Genomic DNA, 18,421 nt, shown 5'->3' with positions numbered 1-18,421 from the left:
TACACCGCATCCCCGTTTATTTATTCATTCATTCCGTTCGGTTTGGTCCCACAGGGAGCACCTCCAGCGCTGAGGGCCCGCTCCGGTTCAGGGCCGAGCTCCGGTCCGAAGCCGAGCGAGGCTCGGTGAGGGCAGGCAGAGACCCCCGAGACTCCCCTCACTGGCACTGGCAGCGACCCGCTGCTTGTTTCCCACTGATTTATCGCTTGGGTAAGAACCGACAGCTCTGCTCATCATCTGCTCACCACCCAAGGTGAGCTGCAATGAAAATAGCTGGAATTTCTCATTCTCATTGCAGAGATGTGGTGGCCTCAGGCTTCCACGTGGCGTTTTTTGGTGCCGTGGGACGCAGCGGATCACAGCAGCTGGGTATGTTTGGCTCTGAAGGGATCACAATTGCTGGATTATATCAGGGGAGTGACACTGAGTTTTGGACAGAGCTGCTCAGGTGCAAACTACCACCATTCAGCACAAAAAAAACCCCCCACATTTCTTTCCTGGCAGGAATTAGGAGTGTTTGGTTTTAAGTAAAAATTTCCCCTGATTTTTTTTTTTAAATTAAATACCATTTGTGGAAATAGCAACAAACCCCTAAGGACATGCTCGGGTGTAGCAAGACCGTTTAATTCAAGTAAGGGAAAAAAAAACCAAACAAAAAAATAACACTGTTGGAGTAGGGGTTTTCATTTTCCCCTGCGCAGTTGTGTCACTAGATGGCCTTCCAGACCCAACACAAACACCACTGCACTCGGGCAAGGAGGATCCTGCTTTGTGCACAGGGCAAACAAAAAGCTAGGAAAGGATATTTCTGCTATAGATAAGAAGAAGGACCTTTAATACCCAACAAAGTGTCATATAACTCAAATTATAATAATAAAAAAAGTGCTCAAATTCACACCTATTTAAAATTCATCATTTTATTGAGGAAAAAGTTGATGCCAGCACGTAGAAATTGTGAAAAAAAATTCCTTACAAGCCACAGTCTTAGAAATCTTATCTGGTACACAGGAAAAGCCATCAGCTCCTGTCCACTGTAATGGCTGAGAGCATCCCAATGGTACAGGAATGGATGGGCCAGGAAAGAATTTGTTTTATCCTGAAATGATTTATTTGGACCTGGTTCAAACCCAGTATCACACTATGTATGGTACAATCAGCAGGCAGAGTTAACAGTCTTCCTGTAACTGAAGAATTCAGGGGGTTTTTTTCAAGTCAATTATTGCCATAAAGGGAATTTTTTGGGGGATAAAAGTATTTTGTGGTTCATTAATAATTTGTGGAGTTTTGCTTTTTCTTTTTGTTTTGGTTTTTTTTCCCAAGTCTCGCAAAACAATCTTTACATTTCTTACAGCTTTGTCTCCTTGTACATTTTTTACTTAAGGAAACTTTTAGATTTGTACACCTTTAGATTTGGGATGAAACAACATAAAATGAGCAAATTACTAATACAACTGTAAACACTTCCAAGACTGTTTTTAAGTAATTGATGTTGTACTTGTAATGAGTCAACTTAGTATGGATGAAATAGAACATTTCAGTGTCTCAGGTACTTAATTTTAATTAACAGCTATTCAATGCTCCAGGCATATCATTTGAGTTTGAGCAAAACTGAGCCCATTTTGCTGACTCCAAAAAAAAGCAAAATCTAAAATGGAATTGTGCCACTGATTTAAATGGAAGAAGATTCAACCCTCTATTAGTGAAATTCAAGTCTAATCATTACTAATTGCAAGTGTCCTTCTCTAGTTCAGTTTTGGCCTGTATATTGATTTTGGCACAAGTTCTTTCATCAAAAGCTTGCACATCTGCAGCTCAGGGGTCAATGTGTGTGTGTAGATTCTCAGTGAGCACAACAAAACCAGGGCATTAGTTGGGTATGGAAAATATCTGTGCCCAATCTTGGTGCCAGTTTGTTGCTTCATGAAGGAGTGAAAAGAGAGCACACTGCTTAGGAAAACTGCTGGGGGTTTGTGATTATTAAAGAAGCTTTAACACTCTGGATGGTATTGATGGGTAATTCAGGTTAGTTATGAAAACACAAAAAAAAAAGATTCACAGATTAGGTTCAATATTGTTTGCACACACCATCTGCTACGTATTCATATTGTTAGTTTATGTGATAACAAACTGGACAAGAATGGGGACCTTCTTATTGTTTTCAGAACTATGATTTGAAATACACTTAATTTTTTTCTTCATAGCACAGACCCCAGCTTACAAAGACTTCAGCATAGCAAGAACTAACCCCATTTATGTCCAAGAGAATATTCATAAACTTAGTTAAGAAAATGCATAAGAAGACAGAGCCTTAAAAATTTATTTTTTAACATTACCACTGACATTAATTATTTGTGTTTTCAGCTATGAATTCCCACTACAGCATGTATTGAGGAAGAGCAATGCCTTGAAAAATTCACAGTTGGAAAGACAGACCCTAAGGAACAGGATTTTCTGAGTAAGTCAAGTGAATCTCTGATAAATTTCAGATGTTGCACAAGGACAACAATTGCTTGTCAAGTGCACACAGACTCTTGCTGATGGAGAGTCTCTGCCCCACAGAATTTAGTATGAACAGGGCACAGGAGGAAGGGGAAATTATGATATGGGACAGCTGAACTGTCCCTGCACACAGCACAAAATTGTGGAGACAGAATCAGTGTGAGAGGAGAAGCCTATGACAAAGCAAGTGTGTACTACTCAAGGTGATTCCTCCTGTTTACAGAACAAATGAACAAAATTGTTTTTCAGTTGTGCTTTTGCTCACAGTGCCAACACTGCTCTGACCCTCACTAAACCCTCCACACAATATCCAAAATCAAAGCTCCCCAGTGCCCTTGACTTTCAGCTGCTTCTCAGTCTCCATTTCTGCAGTGTTTCTTGCTGTTCCTCTCACACATGCAGAGCTCAACCATCTCGTCCTCATGGCCTGATATTTTACACACATGCCCCCACCCTGAAAAATCCCTTGGGCCACATGATTCACCATCTATTCAAACCTTGCCATGTGCCTGTTTTTTTGTGTAGCAGCTCCTACTGATGTAAATCCCTTTTTCATAAGGGCTCTCAATTGCCTTTTTCACTGAAGGCAAGGTGGCTGCAACACCTGCCAGTCTCTGAGACATTTAACCCAACCTAAAACATTATTACACAGTTGTTTGGCTGAGTAGGAGCCATATTTTTTTCCCTGTGGGAAGTGCTGCCAGAAAGGCATTAACTTTCTAGACTGTTAAGTAATATGGAAAAATTATATTTCAATAAGAAAATTTCCTTTCTGCCTTTTCATGCCTTAGAAATAGTTCCTGTTTCACTTGGCTCAAGGAGCCCCTGCACTAAATCAGTGCAGAAATCTTTGGATAAATTCTCTGTAAAATCTGTTCAAATGCTACCAGGGAGTTCAGAGGCTTGGGAAAGGAAACAGGACAAGAGTCTGCAAGGGGAGGTGTGAGACAAATTAAGACACACAACTCAGCAAAATCTGGCAGAGAATATTCAGACACTCTGATGTAGTTTGGATAAACTTTATTTATAAACCACACACGACTACCTGGTGAGCAGCTATTTATAGGGAATACAAACTGTTTCTTGGATATTTTCTCTGATATTCTTTAAATCAGGGGTGCCACTGTATGGCCTACCTGATGCACACATGGCCAACTTGCTTTGTTTTGAATTTCACCTTTCATTAGAAACTGAGTTCTTAGCTTTGCAGTTGGGAGGGAAAACCACCCCATTTTACAAATCTGAAGTAAATTGACATGGTGACATTTCATCTTGATACAGTACGTGCTTAGAGGCAGTTTCAAGTTTCTGTTGATCACTAAAGCGTGCACTCTCAAGCCAAATTCTGTTGTGAAAAATGGGTAACACAAGGTTAGGATCATCTTATACCTTTCTGGAACATCAGACACAATGAGTGATCTCTGAAAAGCATGAAATGAACAGGCAAGTGTCTGCCAACACCTGCACAGCTCTGCCCCCAGAGCTCTGGGGATGTGTCTCTCAGATGTGCTGGCCTGGCTTCCCCAAACCAGGGGCAGGAATTTGTCACCACAGGCTGGCAGAGCTATCACAGCAATGCTGGATCACATCCCCTGCCTCTGTGCTGGGAAGGCAATGTGGAGGTTCCACAGAGAGAAGGGGATTCAGAGCCCTCTCACCTCATTTCAGGTGAGTTCTGTGGTTGTGTTTGCCTTGGAAGGTGGACACAGGCAGAAGCAGGGGGTTCAGGAGTGAGTGAGGCACAGCCTTGCTCGTGGCTGACAGAGATCAGGGCTCTGCTAGAGATCTGCATGAAATTAGTCACCATCAGATGCTCTTTGCATCCAGATCTGCAGCAGAGAGCACAGCCCATCAGGAAGTCATTTGGGGAAATTTAGAGAAAAGGGCTACAAATAGCTTTGCTTGCAACACAATGAGTTCTTAGCCAGTATCCAACCAATCCCTTTAGTATAACCTCTAAAATCCCTCTGGCTTAGGCCTTCCTGTGTTTTCATTACCCAACACTCCACCTAACCCAGAAAGCATGAAAATGCTGTTTTTTTCAAAATTGTAGAGCTCTTTGCAGTATCTGCTTACTTCAGATCATTCTTCCCTTCTCTCATTCCCAAATTATGTAATTCCTTGTGGATAGAGATATTTTTTTTAATGCACTTGCTGGTTCAGAAACAAGGGAAGGCTGAACCCAAGAGGAGTGTGTGTTAATTAAGATGATCTTAATGCAGGAGTTGCATTCAGCTGCTTTAGCTTACACAGGAGGGATTAATATGGAGTGGGTGAGTCAACTGTGCATTGCCAAATCTGGGTTACACTCCCCAAAATCTGTTGGAAGATTCCTCTAAACCTGAAATATGTGGAGTTGTGGTTTGTTTTGTGTGGCTGTAGAGAACATCAAGTTTAAGTGAACCCAGGTTTGGCTTCCTAAATAATCTTTTCACTATGTGAGCTACAGTGCAGCCTGAACAAGTGTGTGTTTTACAGAGTCATGAGTCAGGCTTTGATCAACACCTCATTCCTGCACTCTTGCACCTGGCCCAGGCAGGAAGCTCCCAAACCATTTGGACAAGGATGTGAGGAAACTGGGAATATTCCTGGGGGAGAATAAAAGATGGTGAAGTAGGCTGTAAGAGAATGGACTGTGGATGAAACAGGGCCATGTTTTTGCTGAGTAATGCATAGCACTGACATTATAGGGCAATTAACATGAACTTTGCATCCTCCCTTCTGATATCTGTGCAAACTTCCCACAGGAAGGCAGCCATGGCAGACTGAAGAGATGATAAAATCCCTTGTATGTGTGGGGGACACCACAATTTCTGCCTGGTTTTTGTGGAGTGTTGGATATACTGGTAGAGCTAAATGGGAAGCGCTCGCTCTGTCGTTGTCTGGCTGGCAAGATGCTCATTCATAGAGGTGGAGGTTTGGCAGGAGCCAGAGGAGCTTGTGGCCTGTCAGAACATGGCCAAGCAAAGCACAGGCCCAGACTGAATTTTTCTCAGACCTGAGAGCAATCACAACCTGGCCAGAGCAAACCCTGACAGGAACAGCGATGCTCACAGCAGGTTAATTAATAACTTGAGGCACTGGAAATAAAACCAGGTTGTAATTGAGTGATGTTTGCTTTAGAGCTGTGATTCTTGGCTTGTGCCTGGTTTGTGGGAGCTGGTTGGGCTGACACTGAAGAGTGGCCTGGCTGGATGTCCTCCTGAGAATCCCCAGAGCAGGTCAGGAAGGTGTTCAAGCAGTGCTGTGGGGTGCTGAGGGTAGGCAAAGAGAGCAGCAAGCTGACAGGGCTGGGTCTGGCACGCTGCCCTGCCCTGCTCCACACCTCTGTCCTTGATGGCACATTTCCTGTGCATTTCACCCTTCCTACACACATCTCACCCTTCCTGAATCTCCTCATAACAACAGGCACATTGTCAAGTTCCTCATTGCTTACTGGGATTAACATTGGAGCTCTGATTTCTTAAGGTGGGGAGATTGTCTGGTTATAACTGTTCTAATTAAACTTACATGTCTCATAAGGCTAAAAATGCCCCCGTGTGAATGGCAGCTGGATCTGCTTGTAAAATGTCAGTGCCCCAAGACCTTTAATGGTCTTGGGAGTCTAACAATAGTACAGACAGTGCCTGTTCAAAGATAAGGGCTCCAGGCAAATGGAAGAAGGAAACAAATACAGGATCCCAACGAATCAGACATCTTAGACAAAAATTTTCTAAGTACAGAACACATCTGGCTGTGCATTTACCAAGTACTTTATTGGCTTGAACTACACACAGAGCACCCACAGCAAATAATTCAAATAATTTCCACTGTAAGTCTGAGTGGACACCTCCATTTTCCTTTTAGAACTCAATTTTGGACTTGGGGAAAAGTGTTTTCAGTCGAAAGGCCTCCAAGCAAGCCTGGACTGGTCACAGCAGAGCAACAGCTGCACGAGCTTAAATTCCTCTCCCCACCCTGCTGTACAAGCCGTGCCCCTCAGTCCTGTGCCTGGAGGAATGTCCAGCTTTCCTGCTTCCCTGCCAGCTCCACTGGCATTTCCTATTCCACAGCCAATTGCACGTTAGGCACTGAAACCATGAACTGCTTTTTCATGTGGGCAGTGGTGGTGGAACTAAGGATCCCTTTTGGTCAGACCCCCCCTGCAGATGTTTGTGACACTTTTTTCACTCCCCTTTATGCAGCATGTGATAATTTACAGCCACAGCAACCACTTCCTGCACACTGCTAACTGCGAGTCCTTCCGGACTGCTGCCAGGCACTGCCCAGGGAAAGGGAAACACAATGTGCAGGGGAAGGTGTCAGGAAGCAAAGAGAACCCTGTCCTGCATCAGCAGCTCCCAGGAGAGAGACAGCAGAAAGGCAGCAATGGATGTGTGGGTTTAGTGGAAACTAACTTCAGTTAGAAACTAACAATGGCCTGACCTCTTGAAGGTTAAAACAACTAAAGGTACTTTAATTTAAAATTTACCTAAAAATGAAAAAAAAAAAAAAAAAAAAAAAAAAAAAAAAAAAAAAAAAAAAAAAAAAAAAAGAGCTAAAGCAACTTCAAAAATACTTCAGAAAGTAGACAAAGATAAGAACAGAGCCTGCAGGAGTCAAGTCTGAACAAAAGGCATGGGCTATGAAAGGAGAAAACCACAAATGGCAGGGGTCGAAATGTAAAACCTACAGTTCACTGTGGGACATGAAGGATGCTGTTGTATTCCACACCTCCTCTTCCTGGGTGTAGCTGTCTCCACAAGGTGAAGGGCAGTAATGAATCAAGCTCCTTGCCTCTTCCTGTATTTTCTATTCAATTATTCACAGGCTGTGCAAGTTCTGCATTATTTCCCCTCTCCATATGCCACTCTCCTCCTGTTTTTTTTTTTTTTTTAATTCTGAGCCGTGCCTTTGGCCTCTCTCCCATTCCTTTCTCCTCGGTGTGTGCCCCCTGCTCTGCCAGGATCTGCTGCCTTTGTAGCCTCTGCTGTGCACATATGCTGGCTCTTCCCTCCCCTCCTGCCACCCCCTGCTCCACCGAGTGTCCCTTCTCCTCACTCCAGCGTTTTGCCAGCGGCTCCGTCAGCCAGCCAGGAACGGAATGATTTTGCCACGGCCACTACTCCTGTTTCCAAGCTGCAGCAGCCAAGGGGAAGCCGTGCTGCTCCTTTCACACAGCACAGGCACAGACAGCCCTGCAGCTGCTCAGCAACTGGGAGCTGTGGATGGCACAGCCTCACCCACCCGGCGCCTTCGGGCCACTGAGCTGCAACCCAGCGCTGGGGGAGCAGCCGGGGCACTCCCCACCGACCTGTCAAACCATACATCAAGATGCAAATCCTCATCTGCGGGATTGAGAGCAGTGGTGGCAATGTCAAGGGCGAAACAAAGTCCTGGTCTAGTGTCACATTGCAGCAGTGGGAAGACACTGCTCTGATTTGTAAGCTGCACTCATTCCTTTTGATCTTTGTCATCAGTTTCTGCCCGCAACGTTTTCTACTCCATCACTTGTAATCAGAATGTTCCTTGCATGTGTTGCATGTGTTAAAATGGCTCCCAGGTTCCCAGCTACCATCATATCCAGACTATTTAATGAAGTGTCCAGAGACAAAAGTAATTTAATGCATAAATATCCTTTTAGATTACTTATTTGTATCTTCAGTTCCTTTTGATGCAAGCTTTGTAAGTGCCCAGTGTCTTTAAATGGTACATTCTTTTCATTCTTTCTCTTTTATTTTTGTGAAACTGTACTGTTCAGGGGCCATGAAGCACTGAACTGTTTTGTAATTCAATGGCTTTAGAATGCTGATTAGAATTGCCAATCGTCTTGATTTATTTCATGATTTTTATAAGCTTGAAAGCATTCTAAAAAATAACCAGTTCTACATCCTGATAGGATCACAGCATTTCGATGGCAGCTGCATTTCAATAGGCAAGAAGCAACACAAAACGTTCTACAAGTCAGGTGTTGAAACAGCTTCTTTATTCCTTTATAGCTCAAGAAAGATTAGATCTCTGAAAGCACTCACTCCCTACCTTACAGAGGTGGCTTTGTCATATTACTTTCAGAAATAATATGATCACATACAGTTTAAAAAGTAACAAAAAAACCCCAAACCCTCAGCTCTGGCAAATATCCAACATATCCATCAAAATTTGTCTGGATCTTAAACACAGTAAATGTTTGTTCCACTGTTGGGTGTCACCATGCATCTCTGCACCCCAGCAGCCAAACAACTTAGCCTAGTGATTCCCTGCCATTGTTCAGGGCTCACATCCTGTGCATCCTCCAATCCTGCTGGGACACAGGTGAAATCCATCAGCAGGTTGCTTATTTTGGCTGACAATTCCCTAGACAGATCATCTGCTGTTCTTAGGAAGGAATGAAAAATTTCATGGCAAGAAAATCTGAACAGGCAAATAGCCTGTCCATATTCCTACTAAATATTCCTTTGATATTCTTAGCCTGGTTTCCTAAAAATAAAACTCTCTAATGAGACTGTGTTGTTCTATGTAATTTTTCTCTCTCCTTCCTCCAATCTCAATCAAATTTGGCAGGGGGGAAGAAGTCCCTAATGTATTTAGGTCTTGAAAGAACAGCTGGATACAGAGCATGTACCGAGGCATCACGTCCAAAAAAAACCCATCTAACAGGAAGGTCTCAAAATGTACTTTGTAACCACCCTGCCCCAGACCTCTCATCTTTCTTTTATGGCTCCTGCAACCACCTGTTTTGTGCTCTGCATTATTTAATGGCTACATAATAGACCCAGGGCAGGCAAGTGTTGCAGTGTGCCTCTGGCTCCCTTCCAGCTCCTAAACTGGGCTTTCTTCCCATGCAACTGGGGTGTGGCAAGGGGTGGTGTGGAACCAGACCTCCTCCTGACACAATACTAACACTGCTGAGGTGTGTGCACACACCCGGAACCAGGAAACACCCACAGCAGATAGCGTGTTTATCTGCAAGAAAACATAAAATCATAACCAACCGAGTTTGTAGGTGACACTAAGCAGCGTCAGGAGGATCAAATAAAAATAATAATTTAAAAAGGTCATTGCCAGCAACAACGCTAAGACTTTTCAAGAGGATCAGAGTAGAGCCATACATGCACAACAAAGAGCACAATCCTACAGTACAGGGTTGTCATCCTAAGAAGGAGCAGATCTGAGAGCATTTCAGCAGCCCTGCTGGAAAGCAGCTGAACAGGGCTGCAGTAATCCCTGGATGCCTGACAGACACAGCTGAGCCCAGAGGGCTCTTGGCTCAGGCATGGCCACTGCCCATGGCTCTGTTCCCTTCTGCCCAGATCAAAATGGTGACAAACTGGAGCAGGAACAATTGCAGGATTAGTAAAGATGGACCCGAGGGGGAGCTCTGCAGCCTGCAGTGGAGTGTTTAAATGCTCAGCTTGCACAGAGCTACGAGGGGATGGAAATCTGGTCATGGAGCATTCCTCTGCCAAGGAGACTGAGAGACAGACACGTCCAGAAACTGAAAACAGAAACTAGACAAGCTTTAAAAGGTGCTTTGATTTCTAGTCTGTCAGGTAGATTTTTGATGGAAACAATTTACCCTTTTTTTACTCCCTTTCACAGCCTGTTTGAAAATGAAAATCTGATCTTTATCTATGATACAGCAATGCTGCAGTTGAATTCTTTCAAATGAGAAAAAGCAAAAATTTCAGAAAAATCCAGAGACCTGCATAATGCAGGAAGTTGAACCAGATGAACCTTGGTCTCTTTTGTCTTTTATAATCTATTAATCTAGTTTCCTTGCACAAGCAGTGGATTGTGACTTGAAAACCTTCAATATAAAGGATTCTGTGTGCAAGGCAGTCTAAAACAAAATGTTGCAAACAGTCAGGATCATTGTTTGGCAGAACAGCTGCATATTTTTTATTTCACATTGCCTCTCAATCTAATTTGCTCTTGTTGCAACACTTTGCCAAAGAAATTAAATCACTTCTTATTGATAACAGACAGTGATATAATTAGCATAAGAGTTTTCCACTCAACAATGCCAGGCAGGGACGCTGTGGGCAAGAACAAACTCCTTTGCTTCAAGAATGTGTACAGAATCACCACAAGCTGTTCAGAGAAAAACTCTTTTTTTTTTCCCCCCTCCCTTTTCCCTGAAAGATCTCTTTATCTAAAGAGTCTCACGCAGCAAACCAGGGTCAATCTAACTGGTTATGAAAGTCTGGTTTGACCTTTCTGGGATTTAAACACACTGTACCAGAACATTTCGCTTTTCAGATACGAGGTTCAGCCATGAAACCACCCACTCTGAGAGCACAACTGGCCTCAGCTGCCTTGGCGAACTACGCTGAACATTATAGTCATTTAGAAACTCTAAAAAACGGAAAGAAATTTTCGGCTCAGACTTACAAAAACAACTTGCAGAAGTGCTGAGGACCCACACAAACTCACTGGGGCGGCACGGCAGGCTCGCTGTCCAGCGCCTGCTGCCCCAGCAATTTCTGGCCCTGCTTTGCACGTACGCAGAGCCAGGCACACGCGTTAGGACCTCTCCCAGCTGGAGCACTTCATGGATCCTACCACCGGGAACAGCCGTCCTGGACAATGATTAATCGCAGACAAAGATCAGAGTCCTGGAAAAATATGCAGAGAGATGCAAGTACAGACAAAGCTGTCTAAGCTCCCACAGTATTATGGTCTGGCTGTGTCGCTTCAAAGCTGCGTTAGGCAGAGCTGGTTTGCTTCAGGGTTGAACAGATCAACGTTACTGTTTAAATGCTGGTATTGCTAACAGCCAAATATATATTTAAACATAAATCTTAAATCCCAGGAAAGTTAATAGCCCGATGCTGTTTAAATATGCCTTTTTTAGTCTCTTCACGTGTTGACTTAACTCATTACGATGCAAGCTGCAGAAACGTTTTCACTACAGTTCAAAAACCCCTGCAAACACGAGCCCAGCTCTGCGCCGTACTTTGATCTACACGTCGCCTCTTTCGGCCATTTCCAGGAAGCTGGAATGCTTTTCACCTCTATTGAGAGATACCAGAGGAGCATTTTAATGGTGTTCAGCTAAGAACAACGTCAGCGTTCCTTCCGATTTTGCCAGCAGACGGTCCCAGGGAGCCGCCGTGCCCCGGGCCGGGCGCTCAGCGCTGGCTCCAGCCCGGGCCCGGAGCGGCTCCGAGCGCCGCAGCCCCCGACAGCGCTGCAACGCCAGCCTGGCACTGCGGCAGCGCTTTGGTTTTGTTGTTGGTTTGTTTGGTTTTCTCCCCCTCCATGGGAACGTGTTCTGTTTTGTGCGGACGGTTTGTCGCTTGTTCTCGACACAGAGCCTGACCCGGTGAGGAGCGAGGGGGGGGAGCGAGGAATGGAGCGATGAGCGCAGTTGTTGCGAAAGGCGCGGGCTGCGGTGCCTCCTTCGCGGCAGCACCCTGCTCCCTCGCAGGGAAACAGCCCTGAGCCTCGGCACATACCACAGCACAGGTTGTACAAACCCACGGAGCGGCTGGTGCTGAGCCGCAGGAACTGCGGGCAGGGCGCACCCTGCCCGGCACATGCCGCTCCCGCAGACAGCCTCTGCCAAGCAGCCACTTACCTTCTCCCTCCCTCAGAGTCCGCAGGACGGTCCTGCTCTAGCCTTACCAGGGAGGCCACCTTTCTACAGTGTTTGCTTTTCCTCCCTGTCCTGCCCTCTGAAGTGGTTGCTCAAGCCAGGCTTTCCTGGCTCACCTATTCTGGGTCTGCAGTGAGCACAAGCTGCAATTCCCCGCAGAGCGCAGCGAGGCTTGTTCCGAGATAACCCTCAGCCTCCACCCAAAGCGAGCTGCAGCAGAATCTGCTCGGGGAAAAAAAAATCCCACCAAAAAAAAAAAAAAAAAAAAAAAAAAGCAAACCACAAGGAGGAAATAAAAAAAATTAGAAAAAAAAGACGAAAAAAAACCGACGCCACATGTAACACTTCATCGGGCCATGGCGGCTCCACTGCAGCGCGGCACCGGCTCCGCGCCAGCCCTGCCCGTGCGGGCCCGGGGAGCTCGGCGCTGCAGGCCGGAGGAGGCAGGGCAGCGCTGCCCCGGCTGGGCGATGGCGGAGGGGGGAACAGCCCGGCAGAGGCAGAGAAGGAAAACAACAAAGAGCCATGTGACGGGGAGCGGCGGCCGCGCTCCCCCCGGCGCACCCGCTCCGGGCGGGGAGGTGGCGGCGCCGCCCGGCCCCTCCCGCGGCCAACGCTGCTGGTTCCCCCGTCCCCCACAGTGCCCGAGCTTTAATTTTTTAGTGCATTTTGTTTTTTCCCCTCCTTGTGTGTGTGGGGAGAAGGAGGATGTTGTTGTTTGTTCCTCTTTTCCCCCCCCCCTGCATTAGGTGACTTCCACGGCTTGGTGTTTTTTATAAAGAGAGCGGGAGGCTGCGGCGGGGGAAGGGCGGTGTTATTTATAGCAGCCGGGGCTGCGCCGGCATTATCCGAGCCGCCTTTGTCCTCCCGGCCGGCTGCCCCCCCGCCCGGCCCGGCTGGAGCGCCGCCAGCCCCGCTGCCGCAGGGCGCTCCCGCCATGTTGTGCGAGGGGAGAAAGAGCTGCTCCCTGCCCGGCTTCGCCCTTCCACAGCCCCTCACAAAGCGCTGGGGGAAGGGGGGCGGGAAAGGGGAGAGAAAGGAGGATTTAAAAAAAAAGACAAAACCAAAAAAACCAACAAAAAAGCAAACCACCCCAAACCCACCATTTCCCTGCAGCGCCTGGGACGCGGAGCGCCGGGAGGCAGCGGGGGGAGAGCCCGCCGCGCCACCGCCCAGCGCTGAGGAGAACGCGGCGCCGAAGGGAAGGAGAAGCCATGATGGCGGCTGCCCTCACACAACACGGAGCGCGACCGGGAGCGCCGTGCCCGCCCCTCCCGCCGCCCGGGACACGGTGCTGCCGCAGCCTTTCACATAATAAACCCACCAGAATTCGGCGGGGAGGCCATTTTCGTGGGCTGGGTGGCGGCACTAAAGCACAACTGCTGTGAATATCAACTGCGTCACGGCTCTCCATCTGTAACACTCAGGCTGCAAAGGGTCCCTCACTTGGAAGGAAACTCCCTCATTTTGGATATACTTCCAGACCTCCTTTTTCCCCCCTCTCTCCAAGTCATTGCCTCTCGGTATGAAGGATTTTACAGTGCTTTCTAGGGAGACATCCGCCATTAAGACTCACCGTCGTGAAAAACACCCCCCCATTTTGTTGCCTGTTTTTTGTCGAGCTTCTGTAATTAGACGGATAAAACATGTAAGGGATCCCTACCACCACCACCGCCTTCTCGCCTTTTTTAACATCAACCTCACTAACATCTTACTGTTCACAGGCAGATTTTTTTTTTTTTTTTTTTGGTGCTTTCAATTTAACAGCCACGTAATGCCTGCAATGGATTCACAGCGTCTCTCCGCACAAAAAAACTCCCAAACCCACCCAGGGCTGAGGACGACCAAGAGCTTTGTGCAGAAAGAGAAATCAAATCCCTCCCTGAAAAGAGACGTTTCAGAGGCACTGTTAGATGTTTCTGAGGAGAAGGAGATCGCCAGCGCTTTCAGACGACCATTGGGATCTTTCCACCCAGGACAATACCATTAGCTACAGGCCTGGGCTATTTGTTCCTCTGCAAGGGCAAAAGGGTTTACTTACCCGCACACCATAGTTGAATGCAGCTCTGAAGGTGAAGTTGTTACTCTTTTTAAAAATAATGGCTATAAATATATATATATGATCTGTATCACCACTTCTCTCGTAAGTTTGCGAGCCAAAGCGGATCTTGTTAAGATAAGTTACGGATCTTTGTATGGCAGTGGTCTAGCATCAAAAAAAAAAGAGGAAAAAAAAAAAGGGGGGGAAAAAGCTATAGAAAAAGTCCAGCTATGTTGACTGACCGTACACAGGCGAGGACTCCTGCTCGAGGCTTAAATCTACCTTCCTGTGGCAGATTTACTCTGTACATAAAAAAGACGTTCAGTGTTTTTCCACAGAGTATGCAGACACTAAAAATATTCTCCTCAATAGTTTTAGGCTGCACATGTCAGTGTGAAAACACCTAGTTAACATTTACTGGTTCTAAACAACTTTTAAGCATATCTTAGCCCGATACTTTGCTTTAAAAGTAAAATATTTCAAAAAGCATAAATTGGTTTAAACAGACAAAGACATAAGACATGCAAATGAAGGTTTAGCAATAAGGACCACTTCAGTAACATTAACATGAAAACTACACTTAGCAAGGACAGAATGGATTGGGTACTTACAATGTAAGAGGAAAGAAAGAGAAAAAGCTTATCATAGTAAAATTGCCTTTTTTTTTGCCAGAATTCACTATTCCTATACCCATATTTAAAACATTACCTTTTAAGCACCAAAGGAGTTAATAAAAATGGCCAGGAATCAAGTGTTTAATACGGGAGAGAAGTCTCTCAAATTTATTATTCAGTCACCAGAGCTGCTTAAAGCTTAAAAACCCCCAAAACAACGAAAAAAAATACAAAAAGAATGTATTTACTCTTTTTTTTGTTGGCATTCGAAATTGTTAACTGCTGACATAGGGTGTGCCATGACCTAGTTACACAAGACAAAGATGGATTCCGAATCATAAGGGAGAAAAAAAAAATCCGCATTACTTTTTTTTTTTTTTGGTTAAGGGTTTGAGATAGATGTATATATATATTGAAATCCTTCTTCAGTGAGTCGTCTGGCACCGTGCTAGAGGCTCCCACCACCCCGCGTGGTGTGGATTCACATGGCGGATCCCCCTTTATGGAACAAAGGAAAAGCCCAGTTGGCCATTTCGCTCCACTGCAGAAAAATGGCTGCGGGTCCCGCGGCCTCTCCTTGGCTTCTGCCGCGCGGCGCTTTTACCCCGCCGCCTAATAACTCAAGCCCCATGGAAGCCGCGCTCCCATTGGCTGCGCCCGCCGCGCTGCCGCCGCCCCAGCCAATGGCGCGGCCGCTCCCGGGGCCGCCGCGGCCCCGCGCCCCGGGACGGCCGCGCCATGCGCCCGCCGCGCTCCGCCCGGCCCCGCGCCCGCCGAGCGCCGGGGGCACCGCGCCGCCCGCCTTTAATACCGAAAACAAAATGGAACCTCCCCGCTGATTGGCTGACGAGGGCTCCGGACCTTTAATAAGCAAAGCTGCTCCCCCATCCTCCATCCCCCCCTCCTCTGCGTGTGTCGCCACCCCCCCTCCAGCTTCCCCCCCCCGCGCTCTCCGCCGCAGCAGCGCGGCGGGTCCGCGCTCCACCCGCCCCCGCGGTCGCCAGGGCTCGCCGAAGTCTTTCCCTAAAAAAAGATTAAGAGAGAGAGAAAAAAAAAAAAAGGGAAAAAAAAAAAAAAACAACCAACCCCAACTTGTCCCACCTATAGGTCCATCTTGTTTAGAAACAGTTTGCGCTAAGGTAAATGCAGCGGGCAGATTCCACTCGCCCCCCCGCATGCCGTTAACCCCGCGGCGGGGAGGGAAAAAAAACCCGCGCGTCCCGGCGGCGGCCCATGCGGCGGCGCTCGGCGGCGGCGGGGCGGCGGCGGGCGGCCGCGGGCCGGGGGCTGCGCGGCGCGGCCGCCGTGAATGTGCAGGCGGCGGAGCGCGGTTAGGCGTTCGCGGCGCTCGCAGCGGTGTATTGTGGGATCCCGGCCGCCGCCAGCAGCGAGCACACACAATATGTGGTGGCTCGCGAAAACGGGAGGCAGGAGCCTGGCGGGCAGCCCGCGCCGGTAACCGGCCCCATGTGAGACGGGAGCTCGCCTTTCGCCGCCCGGAGACGATCAGCCGCCCAGCGCGATGTCTTTCCGAGAGACCAAGGCGGGGGAAAAAGCCAAGCACCCTGAAGATCATGGCAAAAAGCAGAGTTCAAGTGAGATTGGATCTGGGGTTTTTTTCTTCTTTTTTTTTTTTTTTTTTTTCCTCCTCTTCCCTCTCTGCCTCTTGTCTGCTTGGGGTGGAGGGGGGGACGCGGTTGGCAATTCCCCCATTTTGGGGCTCTCTTCGCGGTGGATTTCCTCCCTGCCTGGGTGTGTAGAGCGGGCGGCTCGTTAAAAAAAAAAAAAAAAAAAAAGCACACCGAAACGAAGAGGTCTTTGTTGAATATTTTTTTTTTAACTTTATGGTTTTTCGTGTGTTTTTTTTTCTTTTCCCCTTCCCCCTTTCTCTCTCCCCCCCCCTCTCGCGTTCAGGTTGGATCAACGGAATGGAGAACAGCACGCAAGCCAGCACTTCTGTCGAGAAAAGAAATCACCATTGGAGAAGTTACAAGTTGATTATTGACCCGGCTCTGAAAAAAGGACAGCACAAACTCTATCGTTACGATGGGCAACATTTCAGCATGCCTGTGAGTAGGGGGCTCCCGGGTTCCCCCCATTGTGTCGTGTCTCCCCCCTCAGCCTCCCTCTTACCGGCGTTTTGGGGGCTGGGGGTCCCTCCGGGTCGTGGTAATCCTCGCCGTAGCGCATGTGTGTGGGGGGGACACGCACAGCCACCAAAGTTACAGCCACCTGACACTTTGTATTCAACTGTCAGGAGCCCAAACCTGCGGCTTTTTTCTATGTTTCCAATCTGTGTGCATTTCCCAGCAGTATTGCAATTTGACACGTGTGTGTGTGTGTGTGTGTGTGCGCTTTCCCCTTCCCTTGAGACAGCCCGTGCTTCCTTGGGGTTTATTTTTTCTTTTATTTTTGTCTTAAATTTCAAGTCTCCTTATTGCTGTTTCTATGTTTTCTCCCCTCCTCTTCCTCCTCCTCCTTCTCCCAGAACTCGGGGATCGCTCCTGTGGATTGTGTCAGGGATCCCAGAATAGGGCGAATATGGACCAAAACTAAGGAGTTGGAGCTGTCTGTCCCCAAATTCAAGGTACTGCCCTGACTTTTGGCTTTAGCTCTGGAAACTTGTTTATCTGGGAGTGAAGCCTGAGTTCAAATACTTTAATGGACCGTTTAAATGACAGTCATATTCCTATTAACATTGTTATTTAGCGAAGTGTTTAACAATAATCCTCTTCTATGAGAATAACAAGAAATCAATGCATGTGTCTAACGAGATCACTTGAAGGTTTTGGAGCTGGGGCTTCTGAGGCAGGGGGCAGTGGGGAGGAGGGGGCTCTCTGCTGACAGCACCGCTCAAAATGCATCTTTGTAGCCCAGAAAGGAGCCGGTTCCCATGAATGGCCGCAGCGGCAGAGCCTCTGCTCGGCTCTGAGGTTCACCCAGAGCCCTGGAGGTTTTGTTCTTCCCCCCGAAAGTTTGCAGGATATTTTAACCCCCTCCCTCCCGTGCCGTCCTTAGGCCCTCCCCCACGCTCATTAACAATGCCGATGGTTTTTACCGTTCCCCGCCTTGTGCCCGTTTCCAGATTGATGAATTTTACGTGGGGCCAGTGCCTCCCAAGCAGGTCACCTTTGCCAAGCTGAACGACAACATCCGTGAAAACTTTTTGGCCGACATGTGCAAGAAATACGGCGAAGTGGAAGAGGTGGAGATTCTCTACAACCCCAAGAACAAGAAGCACCTGGGCATTGCCAAAGTCGTCTTTGCCACTGTTAAGGGTGCCCGGGAGGCTGTGCAGCACCTTCACAACACCTCTGTCATGGGCAACATCATCCACGTGGAGCTGGATACAAAAGGTGAGGGGGCACATTTGTGCCTGATGCCTTTTGGGTTTGCAGAACCCCTGCCCATCCCACTCCCAGCACAGAGGCTGGTGCAGAGGGCAGGGACCTGGAGATTAAAAATACGGAGGGAGCCGGCAGCGGGTCTGGTGTCTGGGGCCTGGGCGAGTCACGTGGAGCCAAATGTGTTGTCTGTTGCTAAGAGACAGCCCTGTAATTTGCAAAATGCTGCCATCCTGCCTGTCCCCTGCCTCTCCCCTGCCCGTCCCTGTCCCTGCTTGCTGCCCTCTCATGTCCCCCATCTCCCTTCCCCCAGCTGGTCCCTCTCAGCCACCTGCCAGGGCTGCTG

General features: G+C 47.7%; 1 protein-coding gene and 2 long non-coding RNA genes across 4 annotated transcripts in view; 2 read left to right on the top strand and 1 right to left on the bottom strand.

Annotated features, from left to right (window-relative positions):
* Nucleotides 1–160: 160 nt before the first annotated feature.
* On the top strand, nt 161–12,355 carry LOC306810275. Its single transcript, XR_013776424.1, has 3 exons — nt 161–253; nt 2,362–2,455; nt 6,346–12,355. It is a non-coding gene; the product is annotated as an uncharacterized lncRNA (long non-coding RNA).
* Nucleotides 8,443–15,577, bottom strand: LOC306810274. Its single transcript, XR_013776423.1, has 2 exons — nt 14,118–15,577; nt 8,443–13,081 (listed from the first exon to the last, which is right to left on the bottom strand). It is a non-coding gene; the product is annotated as an uncharacterized lncRNA (long non-coding RNA).
* A 358-nt stretch (nt 15,578–15,935) lies between these two features.
* SETD1B (SET domain containing 1B, histone lysine methyltransferase) overlaps nt 15,936–18,421 on the top strand; it is a 47,070-nt gene continuing 44,584 nt past the window's right edge. The window contains exons 1-4 of one of the 2 annotated variants that reach the window (XR_013776422.1): nt 15,936–16,326; nt 16,646–16,800; nt 17,220–17,318; nt 17,817–18,087. Coding sequence is in view for 1 of the 2 variants with exons in the window: in XM_079322658.1 (XP_079178784.1) it covers nt 16,254–16,326; nt 16,646–16,800; nt 17,220–17,318; nt 17,817–18,087 (598 nt within the window). In the remaining variant the exon portion in view is untranslated. The remainder of the gene's footprint in view (nt 16,327–16,645; nt 16,801–17,219; nt 17,319–17,816; nt 18,088–18,421) is intronic. The other variant, XM_079322658.1, reaches the window with a different exon arrangement.

The sequence above is a fragment of the Erithacus rubecula genome (assembly GCF_903797595.1).
Source record: "Erithacus rubecula genome assembly, chromosome: 19".
Lineage (NCBI taxonomy): Eukaryota > Metazoa > Chordata > Aves > Passeriformes > Muscicapidae > Erithacus > Erithacus rubecula.
This window is presented reverse-complemented; position numbering and strand designations above follow the sequence as displayed.